The 18,840-nt window shown below is 33.0% G+C and overlaps 1 protein-coding gene across 1 annotated transcript; it reads left to right on the plus strand.

The window, feature by feature from the left end:
* Positions 1-6,935: 6,935 nt before the first annotated feature.
* On the plus strand, positions 6,936-7,724 carry LOC143235557 (uncharacterized). Its single transcript, XM_076473802.1, has one exon. The coding sequence runs from the start codon at positions 7,131-7,133 to the stop codon at positions 7,722-7,724; it is 594 nt and encodes a 197-aa protein (XP_076329917.1). The 5' UTR covers positions 6,936-7,130.
* Positions 7,725-18,840: the final 11,116 nt, after the last annotated feature.

The following is an 18,840-nucleotide window of genomic DNA, read 5'->3' on the forward strand; positions in this document are numbered from 1 at the left end:
ACGGTTTACTTCCTTACTTCGTCGAATAAGAGAGTATCTTGTTAAAAAAGGTAATATTGAAAAGCTCCCTGAAATTGAAACTTTGTCATGACAGAGTGTTAATTTGTATTTTCTGTACGACATGATGGCTCACTTGAATAATTTGAAAACAAAGCTTCAGGGAAGAGGTAAAATAATAAGCGAGCAACCACAGTCTATTCATAAATTTCAATTAAAGCTAAGCCTCCTTGCAGAATAATTACAAAAAAAATGATTTGACACATTTTGCAAAGTTGAATAGTTTCTAGAAAATAAAAAAAGACTATTATTTCTCTGATGCTAAAGATGATGTCTAAGCAAACTGAATCAAAAATCTATTCCAAAAATTTGAATTACATTTCTCCGAATTTAAAAGTTTGAAATTGATATTTGAATTTTTGCATGAGTCATTTCAATCTGACTTAATAAATCTCATCAAGGAAGTTACATCATTTTTGTCTTTGGATATGTGTGGATTTAAAGACAAGATGCTTTCCCTTCAAAGAGTAGAACACATGAAAGGTAAGCAAAAATGTTCTGTCAGAGAGATGTGGCTCACTCTTCTGACAAATGACTCTTCCAAATTTAAAAACAGCAATTTCAAAATTATTTTCCACGTGGATCCACATGGATGTGCGAGTTAACATTTTCTACTCTAGATTTTCTAAAGTCTAGATACAGATCTTGGCTTACTCACGTAAATTTAGAGGCAGAGCTAAGATGGTTATTCAAAGAGACTGGATTTTTTCGCATTTTTTCTACTTAAAATGCGGAAAACACACAAAATTTTGTTATAAGACAGGGGAAGTGGATCGGAAGTGAAAACATCGTGTCTAGAAATTTGGCCAAAATGGCAAAGTACTTGAGTTATTTTTTCTTCACACAAGTCCATTTAACATTAAAGATACTGTTGAATTCTATATAGTGAAGTCAGAAATATCATAAAAAATTCAGGTTTAAGCACCTATTTTAACCCTAGTACAAACAGGAGTTTAAAGGGTGTGAATCAGAAAAGAATAAGAAACTTAAACAGTACCACCAAGACAGCATTATTCAACTAATCATAATAACAAAGAATCATCTTACACTTATCGTTTCATACATAATTTACACATTCATGAACTCTCACCCGACAACTTTAATAATGTTCAACAAGTCACCCTTAACCAGATTTTTCAATCTTGCTTATATTGATGTATCATAAACATATTGTTAGGGTATTTTTGTAAAATATGTTTATGAGAAATTAATCTAATAAAGTGTTTGTAGACAGTTATTCAGCCAGACAAGTTAAATGATAAATATCACTAAAGGCTATAAGTCTAAAATTCGTGGACGTGGTTTGGAAAGGGTAATAGGAACAGAGTAATAAATAATATTATTAATTGTGTGTTAATATCATAAGTTACTGTCAATATTTCTTAAGGAGAAAGGAGGAGGTCTGGATTAAATCTGTCCCTCTGAGGTTGTGCACTACGATGTGAACACCGATTAAATCTGACCATCTGAGGTTGTGCACTACGATGTGAACACCGAATAAATCTGACTCTCTGAGGTTGTGTACTACGATGTGAACACCGATTAAATCTGACCTTCTGAAGTTGTGCACTACGATGTGAACACCGAATAAATCTGACTCTCTGAGGTTGTGTACTACGATGTGAACACCGATTAAATCTGACCTACTGAGGTTGTGCACTACGATGTGAACACCGATTAAATCTGACCCTCTGAGGTTGTCCACTACGATGTGAACATCGATTAATTCTGACTACTCTGAACACCGGTTGTGTGACCCTCTGACGATGTGATTAAATCTGACCCTCTGGGGGTGCACTACGATGTGAACACCGATTAAATCTGACCTACTGAGGTTGTCCACTACGATGTGAACATCGATTAAATCTGACTCTCTGAGGTTGTGTACTACGATGTGAACACCGATTAAATCTGACCTACTGAGGTTGTGTACTACGATGTGAACACCGATTCAGACTTCAGCAGTTCTGCATTGTAACTTGATATAATATTACTGTATATCTTTGTTACTATGGATAACAAGCTCAAATGTTGAATATTTTATTTACAATCTTTGATTTGTATAATTTTCTGTGTTGTGAGTTTCGTTAAAACTCAATTATTTGCAATAGCTACTGCAGTAAATATATAGTGGTATTCTATAAACTATGCTTGTATTTCAATTTATGTGAAGTTTAATATGAATTTTATTTGCGTATCTTTATGTCTATGATCAATTTTATTTAAGAAACTGTTGAAAATTCGGCTTTTGGTCAAATTTAGAAGATTAAGAATCGTTATCGCCTGACATATATATGAAACAAAGTGCTACATTATCGTAAACCGTATTGAGATGGATACCTGAATTTCAACGTAAACGTCATAAACGATATTCCTTCTTTCACTATATATATCTTAGTTCGAAGTGTTTCTAGGCCTAGCATGGCCAGGTAGTTAAGACACTCGTCTCGTAGTCTGAGGGTCGCGGGTAGTGTGTAGTGTGGCAAAAACAACCTGCTGAAGAACACACTGTGTATTATTAACAGGAATATCACAAATTGTGACAAATAAAACTAGCTCAGTGAATGTGTTCTACTAAATTCTTATTTCACACGAAAAATTTCAAGACAGGCCTTTCAGAAATACCTGAGTTATAGATCAACGATTTTTGATTGAATTTATCCCAATTTTTTTCGTCGTACTTAGGCCCGGCATGGCCAGGTGGGTTAAGTTGTTCGACTCCTATTCCGAGGGTCGCGGGTTCGAATCTGGTCGCACCAAACATGTTCGCCCTTTCAGCCGTGGAGACGTTATAATGTTGCGGTCAATCCCACTATTCGTTGGTAAAAAAGTAGCCCAATAGTTGGCGGTGGGTGGTGATGAATAGCTGCCTTCCATCTAGTCTTACACTGCTAAATTAGGAACGGCTAGGGCAGATAGTCCTCGAGTAGCTTTACGCGAAACCCAAACAATTTTTCGTACGAAAAGTTCGTAAAATGTATTTGATAGAAACATATTTAAACTGGGTTGATTTTCTAAAATTGTGCGCACTGATAGATCTCTTTAACACACAGTTATAAGTCTCATTTTTTTTAAATATAAAACACATTTGCAAAGCTATTAACCAGAAACCGCTCAGATGTCACAGAAAAGTCACGTGAAGTATCACTCTAACATTTTTACTACAGCTTAGTATTAATATTAGTTGACCGTTTTTAGTTGTTGTTTTTTTCGTTAGGATTAAATGCGGCTGATATATTAACACTAATTTAAACAGGAAAAAAACTACCATCGTATATTTTGAAGAATCTGTTTGGTTCTCTAAAGTAAAGATCTCTTCAGAAAAATAAGGTTGCCAACTTGAAGGTAATGTGGGTTATTTCTGAGTGACACTTTTTCTCTTGCTGTGATTTGTTGATGTGTATTGACAAGAATTGATAATATCTAATACATCTTAGGTGTGAAAAAAGGTTCGTCCAAAAAAAGATTCAGTGCGCGACTTAAAGGAATATTTCACGCATCATCGTGCTAAAAGTTGAATAAAAAATGTGGCCTGAACATCGCATGAATGAATATTTGCGATAAAATACTTATAAACACTACAAGTGTATCTATCAATTTAGCCGCCATTCTGATTTCATTCCTTTACACATTCCAGATAAACATGTATGAGCTGTTATTCTGTGCTGTATAAATTGCTTTGAGTATTTATTTATCGAAACGTACGTACACACATACATATACACCTGTTGTATATAAAAAGGTGGCCTTTTTGTACAATCCTTTTCAAAACATATCAATGCTTTGTTCAAGAAATTTCTCTATACTTGATGTAGAGTCATGTCTTGTCACGTGCCAGAAGTTACGACAGAACTACCATGAATGCATTCATTCCAGGGTAATCCAGCAGAACAGTGAATAGAAGACTGGCCAAACAAAGAGAGCTATCTAGAAACCGATATTAACCAGAATCCACTGTCGCCATCACATTACTTTCGCAAAAAAAACATTTCAACTTACAGTTAGGAACTTTTTGACAAATGATGTTTTCTGCTGAGTCCCTTTTTCCGATTTTTTAAAGCTGTTGATAGGATTTATGTTTTTTATTTACGTGTGGAATGATGAGAGACTGTACTTTACGCAAGAAATACACAAGAGGTTGTGCAGTACATGTTTAGGCAGCTATTCATAGGCAGCCACACTTACAGAGGCGCCATGAATATTATATTTTTATCATATGCTAGGATAAGGTTTAGCAATAACTTTGTGTTCCAGAATGACAATGTATGTATTGTATAGGATTATCTGTACCAGGAACATGTTACACGATTGGTTTGGCTAGCAAATTAACTGGAATGTAATTCCATTAGCAACCGTTAGGCAGAACTGAACCGGAAATTACTAACCACTGTAGATTAGTTGCATTGCCTTCTAGTGACAAGTTGGGATGGAATTACGGTTTATTACATCATTAACACCATAAACAGCATGCCAGTCACCTCACGAAGGTCATTGGAGTACAAGGATCCACTCAACCAAGTACCGCATGTTTAATGTCAGCTGATATAAGGCTACAGGTGATATTTATAATAACGTGATGTTATATTTTGTCATTATATATGTTTTGGTAGGATTTTGTCGTAACAGGTAAAATGATGAATTCACTCATTTCTACAGATGTCTCACAAAGTTACTTGTTGTTTTAATAAATCGTTCATAATGCCAGTACAACCTCTCTCACTACGTAAATTACATATGTAAATACTTAATATACCATGAATTTCTCTGTTTGATACCAATAAGTGTATTTGCGTTCCATCTTAGTAATAAAGATCTTACTTATGATAAAATATGTAAACATTTTGACCATGACTGTAATACGAGGAAAATTTGTGCTTCTTAAATGATCTGCTTACGCTGTTGAAGTATAAGTTATGAATGACTTTAATAGCCATACAGAACATCATGTATTGTACAACACTTGATACTCACCAAATGCCTCTTGTACAAAAGTTACTGTGAGCTCAGTGGTCTAATAAAATCATGAATAACTGATTTATTTAATTTATTCAGTAAGAAACGCCAAATATTTGTATTTTCTTATAGCAAAGCCACATCGGGCTATCAACTGTGTACACCGTGGGAAATCGAAAACCCCTAATTATAGCCTTGTAAATCAAAGACTTACTGCTGTTCTAACGGAGAACAACACCAGAACTATCGACGCATTCAAAACTTGTGAATGAGGCCATTTATTAAAACACATTATATTGTTTCCATTTCCTAACTTAACAGGATGAATGTATCGTTACTCTAAGTGTTTATAAACAAATGAAAACAATTCACACAAAAAAACCCTTCACACAAACACTTCTGTCTGAGATGAGGGTCTGAATAAGTCAGATGTATTCCCAAATATCTTTTCCCTTGCAACGTATAGCATCTCTCCTTTGCGCATATAGTGATGTCGTTCGTATTTCTCTAGTCCTAGTTTCCTTTTACGTAGTTTAGAAACTTTACACGCACACACACGTTACTCTTTTAATTATATACATTTTACCATTGTAGTTATATCTGAGCAGTTAAACTACTAAACATCAACTCCGTTACTAACTACTTCTGATAGAACATTAAATGAAATACATGCACAGGTCATGTCTCTGATTTGACGTATGTGGTTCTGTAAATTAGGAGTGTTGCACATGTGTTGAAGATGAATTTTCTTTATTTAGAAGACAGTCTTTAATAAACGCACAATATCTTAACTAACCTGGGAAGTTCAACAAAGATGGCAAGTTTATTTACTGCCTACAAACAGGCGACAGCTTGACTCTGTGACTAGATATTAAACTATTCTCATTTCGTACTACGTTCTGAACATAACAATATATTTCTTTGCTTTACACGTGAGAGGCTATTACAACAATATTGCATTTTAATAATAATATAGTGTTTTAATTTTTATATTATTGTATTTTTATCACAGTAAACAGAAGAATAATATCCAAAAATTATCGAAAGAGTAGATTTACTACAAATTAACACGAGGTTGTTTTCTCCAACAATTTATTTTAAATGTAATGAAAGTATTAAGTTTGTTTGTTTTGGAATTTCGCACAAAAAGTATGAAGTAGTCAGTTAAACAACTTCAGCGGTAATTTCATGTACACATGTATTTGATTTTGAACAGTGGCATCTGTTAATTACCCACATTTAACACTATTCTTTGTGTCTTTAACTTATTTATTATATTAACACAGAAATTTCTATTTTTACTCTACTGACTGCTTCTGTTTTTCGTGTGGTACTGATTACGACTAAATGTTCACAATGTCAAATCCAACAATGAAAAAATCCAGAACATTCTACAATTACTAAGACTTTGAAAACTATTTACTATCACAGTTTTCAAGAGCATATTTTTGTTTTTCTTAATAAGAAGTTTCTGTGCTACTATACGTTAGGGTTAATTCCGCACTAAACTAACGTGGAACACATACACACGCCATGAACGAAGCTTTTATTTTATTTACATTTCAATAATGTATTCCTCAAAATCGATGTAATAGAAAGAAACAAACAAAGCAAGAAGTTTTAATTTTCGTTCTCTGTAAAGAATATATCAGCATTTACAAAGAGTTGAATGATTTTTTTTTTTAAATTTATGTCATGATATTTAAACAGAGGAAACAAAATGTTTCTGTACATAATATAGAATAAATCAGTGGCAGAGGTGGCTGGCAAATTAAACCCATTGCCTTCTTCTATTTCCCACTTCTAACCTTCAGAAAGAAACAGCAGTCTTCTTTCCTTGTGATATATTTCACTACCTGACTAGACGTAGGATTGGACGACTTCGTGAGGTGCTGACGTCACTACGCCAGTAATAAGCAATTGTCCGAAAGCAGAATCTCTAGCCGAAGAAATATTTGATTCAGACCGGCTGCAGTCCTTAAAAAACTAAAAAGCTGTAAGTTTGTTGTTTCTCTGGCAATTTAGAATTTGTGTCTGATACAGCGTTCATCATTTTTGTTGCTCATCAGTGACTAATGAACTGGTTTAGCTTCTTCCATTAATTAGGATTACCAGCGATCATGAAATGTTTTCCTAAGAAAGCTGTAGAAACCCCTAACGTTAAGATATTCCGTCACGCGCTTTCTTCTCCTGTTCTGTTTTCCATCGTAATGTCAAGTCCAGAAAAATGTCGATCATCTCCAGTGGACAGTCCCGTATGGAAACACAGTGGGGACGAAAAATCAGCAAAGAGTCTTGACTCACACGACTTTCCGAGTGACCTCTTTTCGACAGATTACCAAAAAGAAAAAATCAATGATAATCCTACGGGTAAACTTTCTTCCGACTGTGTTTACTATTTTTCCCATATAAATAGCAATTTGAACGCTAACGACTGTATGAAAATTTCTAGTGACAGTGATTCCGTCGTGCGTGACATCGTAAAACCAAACAAGAACAGAGGTTGTATACCAGCTTCTCACACCGTTACTCGAAAGCGCCGGATAGCCGCCAATGCTCGTGAACGACGCCGAATGCATAATCTTAATATCGCATTTGACCGCCTTCGCGAAGTTGTACCGTCAATCGGAAACGACAAAAAACTATCGAAATATGATACTCTTCAAATGGCTCAAAGTTACATCACCGCTTTAAGTGAATTGCTCAACAAATAATTGTATAGAATGTTCGAGAAAAATAAATCGAATTTTCCATCGATTATTTGGAAAATATTTTATTTTCATCGAATTATTGGTCTTTCCAGCTACACTTCAGGAATACCGAAACCACGAGAACAGCTAAGTTATCACTTTCTTAAATATCCGAAATCGGCAAAATCGGAAAGAAAGAATAACTTTTGAAATGTGTTTATCTTAGGGATTCATTACAACTTATACTGGTTTGAAGAGAACTAATATTTCTCTACTTGAGCATTTATATTTGAACGTTTATACAGATTATAGAATATTAATATTTGAGTCAGAAAACTATATCAGTGAATTTAATTCAGTACTTTTGTAGCTTAAGAGCTGTAAGTTACACGATCTTTTTATTAGATAAAGTAAAATTTAAAAATCTGAGGAGGTCCATTTCATCAGATAAAGTAAAACTTTTAAAACAGTATATATCGTATTCTATAGTGAGTTAGATTATTTAATAATCTTTCGTTTTATTGGTGTCAATAATACGGCTAATGGACCACTGAGAGAATATTGTAAATAAATCAAAAACGCACGGATCTAGTTATGACTTTCACACAGATATATATAAATATGGCAGTTAAATATCCCGTTTATTCTGTTAATAAACACCATATCTTATTCTCTCATCTATGTATATATATGTATATACTACAGTAATTATCCCAACTACTTTATTTTTTAAAACTACTTTAATTTCTCTTCTCCGTGTTTGTACATACAGCAGTAATTATCCCAACGAGCACGTTTATAAAACATAATGCATACATATAAAGACATTCTCTAAATAAACAAAAAATACTCATTTCTAGAGTTTAAATTTGACTGCGTATAAGTGTATAGCATTCCAGTTTCAAATAAGATTAAGTCTATATAATAGCTGGAAATAATTTATTATTTTAGTTCTTCAAAAGTTTAAATTTTGAAGTTTTGAAATTGGTTCCTTCTTTGATATGAACTATTGATATCTGTCGTCTATTAATAAAATTTTAAATCTATAATAGTATTAGATGTAAAAGTATTTTATTGTATTACACAAAAATAGAGGACGAGAAAACCTAAATACATAGGTTTGATTCCATTATTAGTTGTGTTTTTGCTATACGTATCTTTGCACAAATAACAAGTAAATAGTTTTACCAGATTTTCGGACTGAAAAACCGACAAACGTTTCCCTTACGGAGTGACAAAATATGATAATTCTTACACAGTTTAACTTACACTAACACTTAGTTTTACCAGTTACTAAATAATACAATGTTTATTGCATCACGCTATCAAGATATACCAAAGGTTTACATAGTTAATAATAATACTAATGTGCGTACCTTTTTCAATTTAATCAAAAGAAAAATATTACTTCTTTCTTTTCTTTTTGGCGGCAGTTTAGACTGAAAAAACCTAACGGTGTTCCGAGTAACTTGTCTTTGTCACGTAATGCTCCAAGTTAAATTAAAAAACCAAACATGTACAATGACAAACCGTACATTTCTAACACACATTGAGGTATAGAAAAACTGTAGTGATGTAATACTTTTATTATTTACAATCGGGACAAAATATAAGGTCCTATAACCCAATTTTGAGATAACTAAAAAGTGAGAAGTGAATATTTAGAAAAAAAATCGCTTATTACCTCGTGTATGTGAATTTTTTACGTTAACTAATTATTACATACGTTTTTCCGGCCTTATTTAAAAGTGTATGGTGCAAATAATTAGTGTTGTGTTGAGTATTTTTTACTGGAAAGATTTGTATGTTCTACAGTATTACTAGTATATAAGTTTTAAGTTGATACCGCTGGTTGTGCAGATAACATAGTTTGTTTTAGGCTTAATTCTTACATTACAAGACTAGTTCGTCTTTTGAATCGTATAAATACGTACGAAGAAAAATTGGAAGAGAAACTTCACAAACTGGGAGATTCAAAAAAGACGAATATTGTATGCGGTTATAACTTCAATGTACAGGTTGGAGCACAATGAATGTAGAAAATACATTCGTTTGAAAAGACCTATATAAGATGCATTTAGATATAGTATATCCGAATAACTATTTCCTATAACGTACAGTTTCAAACTATCTTGGCTTGTTCGGATGGAGAACGTATAAATAGTCTATTTCTTTTTAAACTGAATATCGATTGTGTTACGTTAATAAGTTGGAAAGTCATGAGTAGCTAGGTATAAAAAGTACATCGTGCACGTGTACTGTTATATGGTTCTCCTTCATGTAAGGAACCGGTTTCACTTAACGCCAGATGGAATCTAACAATGCATTGTGAGTTAATAACACTAAAATCTAGGATTTCATTCTTCGCGGTGGACGTAGCGCGTATCATTGTGTAGATTTACGCTTAAGAAGAAATAACAATAAACAACTTATCACTTGTATTGAGAACATATATATGGGAGATCGTGCGAATCGTGTTCAAGAAATTTGACTTAATTGTGGAGAAGACACAGAAAACAGTAGTGCAAGAACTCAGTAACCTTGAAGTGTTTTCCAGATAATTATCCTATTGATTGGTAACCAAGTAACGCATCATTTTTATTTCACAGGTTTTCTAGTTGCGATATTTCATCCTATATGTGTATCTGAAACAAAAATACAACGTAAATATAATTTAAGTTATGGGTAAATCATTCGAAAAGTAACTTAACAAAAAAAATTATAAAATTAATTGTTTTAAACTACGAAAATGAAGCTGAAAACTAAGTTTATAAACTCTGAGAAGTAGCTCTGGCAAACTATCTCGATTTTTGGTTGACAATGGGTTAAAGGCCACTCTTAACTAGGAAAATACTGATTATTTTCATGTAATAAAGTTAAAATAAACTGCATGTTTTATGTCGTCTTTTCAATAAAGATTAAGTTAACTCACACGTAAATATCGCTGTCTATATGACTATGTACTGTTAATAAAATATACAATAACTGTTTCAGAAGAAATGCACAAATTGAGTAAATTTTGCATTGAAAACACTCACCTTAAGCCTTAGAAGCGCCCTGAAGCTTATTAAGTCCTTTGCTAATAATTTAAATGAATATTTGTGTCATGTGATGAGTAACTGTGGTCCACATTAAATATATTTTAAAACGAATAACATTAAAACTTTTATTAAAAAAACATCTGTCACTGAACAATATTTTACCATGTCAGTATAATATCTTGACACTACAGTGTAACACTACACAGTTAATGTAATTGTATTTTGTTTGTGTGAATTCTGTGAGAAACGTTTCAAGTTATCGAAGTACAGTTTTATTGAATTTAACAGTTTTCTTTTATATATCAGTCTTTTGAATAGCTTTTAAGAAGCAGTTATCTCCAATTATTCTCATACTATTATAATCTTTGCACCAAACTTCATGTCTCCCTGCAAAGACATCCCTAAATATCAGATATTTTTCTCACTATTTTACTTTGCATACGCAAATATTATACTATTGTACAATATTATAATGCGTCAGAAATTATCAGAATATTCTATTATTATATCTAACGATATCTGTCGAACAATCACCGATTTTTGAATCCACATATAGAACGTCTTTTATAATATCGTTGAAAATGTAAAACTGAAGTCTTATTTTGTTTGTTTTGTTGCCTTGATAGAAAGATATCCTGTTTTTCATTAACGCTCACAACTCCGCCTACAACCACTGAGATACTCTCAGCAATAACGTTGATAAATCTGAGCGGTTGTGACGTTTGTTGTTTCATACACTCATGCCCTCTGTTGGTTCAGCGGTAAGTCCGAGGACAAACGCAGTGAAATTTGCGTTTCGATAAACATAGAAGGCAGACCAATATGGCCATTTATTGTAGCTTTCTGCTTACCAACAAAGAAAATCAAACATTTATTCATGTTTAATTGCAAAATAACACGTTTCTATAGCTTTGGATGCCTTTTTCATAGACGTCACATATTTTGTTAGCGTGAAGCATTTTGCGTTCTTTTCTAAATATTTTTTCAAATGTCGATACTTTTCGCACTTTTATGTTTTATGAATATCAATGGTTGATATAAAATAAACATAAAACCGTTTATCACTCTGAGTTCATAGCACTCGTCACACGACTCCTCCTCCTTTTATTATAATAATTTGCCTTTATATTATCATATAACGAAATATTAAAATTTTATTACAAGATGAATATATCACAAATGCCCAATGGAACGAATGTGGCTGTTCAGATGCAACCTCTGTTCCATTTGTGGAGTGATGCTAATGATGCACAAATTGTTTGTGTGACAATAGATTTCAGTAGTTTATTTTCTTTAATGGTTATTATTCTTGAGGACCTTGATTCACACACAAACACTTAAAGGTGACAAACAATATAAGTTTGTTCAGAATCGTTTCTGAAACCTTTTCAAAACTGAAGCCTATGCTTGCGTACAGCTTAAGTCTCTGTGTTGTCAACTTTTTTCAAACAAGTTAGATATATTACAATCGTTTACAAGAAACCTGTCGATCCATTGTAATAACATATACAATTATGTAAGATCTATATACATTTTGACTGAAATTTGACACTTGTTTAAGTTATCCTTGTACATTAGAATTACAAATTCTGCACTTTTATATAACTGGTAAATGAACATTAAACCAAATAATGCTATTTTATATTTTATGTCTTTAATACAAATGCGTTGTTTAAATAGAGTTCAACAAATATAAAATTCAGTCCAATTTCATAATAATAATTACTAGTGTTGTGTTCATAATGACTAATTTAACTATATCGGAGACCCGAAAGTACTTTAACGAGAACAGAGAAATCTATAAATCTATAAGAATGTTTAATAAAAAGAAAAGTTTTTCAGTATTATCAAGATTTAATTGTAATAAGAAAAGCATCTTACCTTTAGGCTTAGCCTTCGTTTTCTGTAATCAAAACCTATCTCCATTCACGCCACGCAGAAAAATATTGTTATATTTATATATAACAGAGAAGCATTCATTCATATAGATGAGAAACGATATAGAAAAAAATGCCAAAGCCAATTGAACATCTCAGATAAAACATCTAAACTAACGAATAGATATTCTTCAAGTGTTATACCAGATATATCAGCATGCTTTAGAGTTTGTGCTCAGAAACATTTGGGCTATTTAAATAAAGTAACATAATTTTGCAGCTACAGAACTATTTTCTAATACCATCAACGGGCTTCAATGTTTATATTTCTTCGATAAAGAAGTAGTTATTTTTAAGAAAAACACCGACAACACACAGAACACCGAAGTAGGGAAATACTTTTAGCCGAAATAAGGTAATTATACGAAGTCTGATCAAAACGTTCTAACCCATTTCTCCAGACCTTATACCTGTATTGCGAAAAACGTGTTCAAAGACTGATGGTTGTTTGTTTGTTTTTGAATTTCGCGCAAAACTATACGAGGGCTATCTGCGCTAGCCGTCCCTAATTTTGCAGTGTAAGACCAACCGCCAACTCTTGGGCTACTCTTTTACCAACGAATAGTGGGATTGACCGTAACATTATAACGCCCCCACGGCTGAAAGGACAAGCATGTTTGGTGCAACGGGGATTCGAACCCGCGACCCTCGGATTACGAGTCGAACGCCTCAACCAACCTGGCCATTCCGGGTCAAAGACAGATGCATCTCTCACCCCTGTCGTTATAAAAATTGATAGAAAAGAGGGAGCAACGTGTTTGCATTAAGGTTTGTATGATAAATGGTAAAGGTGGAACAGAAATCCTCGAAATGTTAAGAACTGCCTTTGGTGATGACTGCTTAAGTAAGGCCGTCGTTTATCAGTGGATAAAACGCTTCTAAGATGGCCGGGAATCGGTAAAAGATGACCAGCATTCTGGGCGACCGTTGACATCGTTCACTGATGAAACAGTCGATAAGGAGAAAGAAAAAAATTCGAATTGATCAATGATTAATTATCTACGACATCAGTGATAAACTGGACATATCAGGTGATATTAACTGAAAAACTGTGCATTAGTCGAGTTGTCTGCAACATTTGTTCCAAGGCTGTTAACGGATGACCAAAAGTTTTACGATCGACAAGTGTTCGAGAATCTGAAAAGAAGGCTAGAAATTGATCCTAATTTCATCAACGTCATTATTACTAGTGATGAGTCATGGGTATACGGTTATGACCCTGAAACGAAACTTCAGTCATCCTAGTGGAAGTCTCTATCATCATCACGTCCAAAAAAAAGCACGACAGTCTCTTTAAAATGTGAAGACAATGTTCATTGTGTTTTTTTGATGTTCGAGGTATTGTTCATCATGAAATAGAACCTCATGGCCAGACAGTTAACTTAGCCTTTTATGAAGAGGTCTTAATTCGCTTGAGAGTTATAAGAAACCACCGTGAGCTGTGGGAGAATGGTCACTAGTTTCATCACCATGACAACGTGCCTTCACACACTCCTGTGTCTGTTCAAGAATTGTTAGCAGAAAAAACATTCATGTGATACCACATACCCCGTATTCTCTCCATCTGGTCAATGTGTGTGTGTGTTTTTTTTTCTCTTCCTAAAAATCAAAATTAAGTCGGAAGGGAAGATTTGATGACATTTCAACCATTCATAATAATTTGAAAGCAGAACTAAGTCGCATAAGAAATGAAGACTTCCAGTATTGCTTCCAAAAATGGCAGAAACATTGGAACAAGTGCGTATCAACAAGGGTAGATTACTTTGAAGTGGATAAATTATAATACTGATGTGTGTACGATATTCTCCGGAATAAAAGTAAAGTATTAGAACTTTTTGATCACATCTCGTATATATACACATACTTTATTATATGCATAAGTAATTTAAAAAAGTGTATTAGTTTTTATTCAAACGTATCTATTGATTGTTACTTATAACTAAAACGACTAGTATAAAAGTATACATTCATTTTAGTATGGTACAAGATAAAAAATAAGGTAGACGACCACGAGTTAAAACCCCATTAGAATTATAATTTATCCCGGACAAGTTTCCGATTTATGTTAATATAACAATTTCAAATAGTCGAAAATTTTAATTTTAATTTAGAAGTTAATTGAATGTCAATATGACAATTGTGAAGAAGATTGACACACACAACTTTTTTGCTACAAATATATTTTAATATACAAACAACAATACATTTTATAATAACGATTACTACTTATAGTTACTGCAGATAATGATCTACATACTAAAGGTTTAGAAACCTAGAAAGTACACTGAATCTTCTATTTGGTCTGAAACTGATTATTTTATCAATGGTTTACGATAAGCAAATTAATTATGAGTTCATATTGTTCCCCTTCGAACACTGTTTACAATATATATTTTCTTCAATGAGATATCGAATATCCTCGTAGAAATATTAACGTCTACAATTCATTCATTGAAGGTAAACGGTTTGTAGTGTTCAAAATCTATAAACGTACGTAGTTAAATATCTATAGTTTTCCGAGTAATAAAAGTTTATCACAGTTATAGTTTCCGAGGTATATAATATACTAACTGTAGTAATCCAACAATATTAAACTATCTCTCGAAGTTTCAGGTTATAAGCTTCAAAACGAAATTCTCGAAGGTTCAGTTGGGAATAATGTTTGTTTTGTTTGTTTTTTTTAATTTCGCGCAAAGCTACTCGAGGGTTATCTGCGTTAGCCGTCCCTAATTTAGCAGTGTAAGACTAGAGGGAAGGCAGCTAGTCATCACCACCCACCGCCAACTCTTGGGCTACTCTTTTACCAACAAATAGTGGGATTGACCGTCACATTATAACGCCCCAACGGCTGGGAGGGCGAGCATGTTTGGCGCGACTCGTGCGCGAACCCGCGACCCTCAGATTACGAAGCGCACGCCTTAACGCGCTAGGCCATGCCGGGCCCAATTTACTGTAAGGGCAAGCATGTTTGGTGTGACGGAGATTCGAACCCGCGACTCTCGGATTACGAGTCGAGTGTTTTATCCACCTGGCCATGCCGGGCCCCGGCCGTTAGGAATAATACTGACAATGCGTAATATTTTACGTACACACATAGTACAGTGTTGATCCTTACGCTCGAGAATCTTCTACAAATTGGAGAATAGGCAGGAGCTATATCAATTGCATGCATTTCTAAATATGTTTCAAACCGAAACAAACACAGATATTAAAATAAATACATAAAGTAAATCGGTTATCCCTAGCACCGTATTTAACTGTATTTAGTAATAAAGTGCCATTTTCTGAAGAATGAAAGAGTGTTTCAAGAATTTTTCTTTTAACGTATAGTAGTATATTGGTTCGCTCTTTCAGAATCGTCAAACGAACGTCAAGTTATACAAATTCAATATATCAAGTCTTAAAGAATAATATTTAATTCTGCGAATGTTAATTGTTCAAAAACTCACACTATCATTTTTATTACAACTTCTAAAAATGTAAAATGGTTAGTTTTTTTCGGAAACTTACACAAATTTACTCAATGGCTGTCTGTACTAGCAATCTGTAATTATGATCTCATAGACTAGTCTCACTAGACGGAAGGTGAGATATTCAACAGCATCCACCGTCAACTGTTTGGCTAGCCCTATTGAAAAATGGGATTTTTTTCATCACATTTATAACGCATTCACATCCCAACGTGGTGTGTTATTTTGGCTTATGTGTGAAATAATGTATGCACAAATTTTGTTTAATGAAATCAATACAATTCAAGCCTTAACAAAAAGTACATTAAATGAAAATACAGTTATCACTAGTTGAAGAAAGTATTAAAAATACAATATAAATATACATTTTAATTCTTTTAATTTACCGTTTATGTATTAAATTTAGAAATTGTAAGAAACATCTATTAAGTGTAGATTAATCAAAGCTCGGCATGGCCAGGTGGGTTATGGCGTTCGACTCATAATCCGAGGATTGCGGGTTCGAATCCCTGTCGCACCAAATATGTTGACCCTTTCAGGCGTGGGGGCGTTACAATGTGACGGTCAATCCTATTATTCGTTAGTAAAAGAGTAGCCCAAGAGTTGACGGTGGGTGGTGATAGTTAGCTGACTTTCCTCTAGTCTTACACTGCTAAATTAGGGACGGCTGTCGCAGAGAGTCCTTGCGTAGCTTTGCGCGAAATTAAAAAACAAACAAACAACGATTTAAAAAATTCTTTGAACGACATTACTAAATTAGTATCTATTATACTTAATAACATTCTAGAAATTTTATTTAAAAAATAAAATTATTGTCGTTAGAAGATTAAAATATTCATATTCGGATAATTAAAACTAATATTCACATTTCGGATTTTTTATCTAATTTAAATTATTTAAAAACTGCTAATTTTATTACTACTTATTACTTAATTGTAGTTTTTAACGATTTAATCCATTCATTTATAAAACTGATATAATGATTTCTGAATTGAAATTCACTGAACATTAAGACACTTAATTTATGTATATATTACAGTTATATTACCTGTGAATAAAATGTATTCAAAAAACAGTGGGTATTCAGAAGGGAACTAATTTCTCCACAAACATTAATAACTATTTGTAGTAAATATGATGAATACATATTTAAAATCAATTTTTATTACTGAAATTATTTTCTCGAGTACATAGAGATCATCAAGTAAGATCAACTGAAACTAATAAATAATGAACTATATTTTTGGGTATCTGTTCAGTATATCGGGACGAAAAGACCAACTTGTCTCAACTCATACGGTTTATTCTGTATTTTTGAACTTTTTTTTTTCTTAAACGAAAGGTAGAAAGACAAAAGTTTGACTGATTATTACAGAACTGTTAGGGTGGGGATATTTATTTCCACTTAACGCTACAGACACACCATTTTATGATTTGTAATTAAAGGGCTGTGAGTCTTATAAAAAGTAAAAATAGGATGGTTTATTGCTACAAGTAAGTTATTTTTATATATAAGTATTAGGATGATTGCCAGATTTGACATCATTTTGTAACACGTAATACTTACAGAGAAAGGTGGAAGTTACAAGCTTTAGAATTTCAGAAATATTGGTTGCTTTATCTATACGTGTAAAGACGGGGGTCGACTTCCTTTCCACAACTGGCTATAGACAACGAAAGGAAGTAGAACTTGCGACATTGTGGGTTTTTAATTAAACACCCAACTTGTAACCCCTAATTGATTCTCCGTGGTTGCTAACTGAATCTGTAGCTACGTTTTCATTACGCCTGATAAACGGAATACTTCCAACGCTTTTGGAAGTTATGACAATAGTTGTTTTCCGTTATAACTTCATGGTAATGTCAAAAACTGGTAATGAACACTTTTTTTGCTGTTTTTCTGAGTCTCACTTTAATTTTTTTTTTACTTCGACTTGTGTTAACTTTATCATTATTATGTAGTGCTGGTTTGATTGCTTATTTCCAATTAATGCAGCGTATAGTATTAGAACTTTTGATGTACGTATTTGTATGCATATACACACAGGTTGTTCTAAAAGTCACCTAAATCTCTGTACACGCAGAAAATATCCGTCGTGAAATCGATAAGTTTCTGAAAACTTTAAGCCCATATCTCACGTTCACTATTGCTCAGTGCTGTTATCAACAAAATGTACAAAGATAGAATAAAAATAATATTAATTATTTCAAAATTTCAATGGTCACTGAATTTTATAGCAGCCTCAATGTTTATATATGGTGTTACATTAGATTTGCAGATTGTTAAACAGAAGTTACTAATTTGCTGCATAGTTAACTATTATTGTTTGATATACATACAGGTATTTTAACTGAAAACTTACAGTTGGATTAAGTTTCAGAACTAATTATCGGTAATGGATGAGATTTATCTAGCGAATGTTTTATCCTGAACTCGAAGGGTTGACATGGAAACGAAATACGTTATCTACTTTAACCGCACTTTTGTATATTTGAGTAAGTTATCAGTTCACAATATTTATTTCATGACTTATTGGTTGTGTATATGTGTATGTGTGTATATATATATATATACTTTATTTAACCTCTTAACTCATTAAAACATCTAATTATGATCTACTAATACACTGACTATTACTTTTAATGTCCTTTTTTGGTTCATTGACATATAACGAAAAATGAACTGTAATAT

Source organism: Tachypleus tridentatus, chromosome 12 (genome assembly GCF_004210375.1).
Source record: "Tachypleus tridentatus isolate NWPU-2018 chromosome 12, ASM421037v1, whole genome shotgun sequence".
NCBI classification, from domain to species: Eukaryota; Metazoa; Arthropoda; class Merostomata; order Xiphosura; family Limulidae; genus Tachypleus; species Tachypleus tridentatus.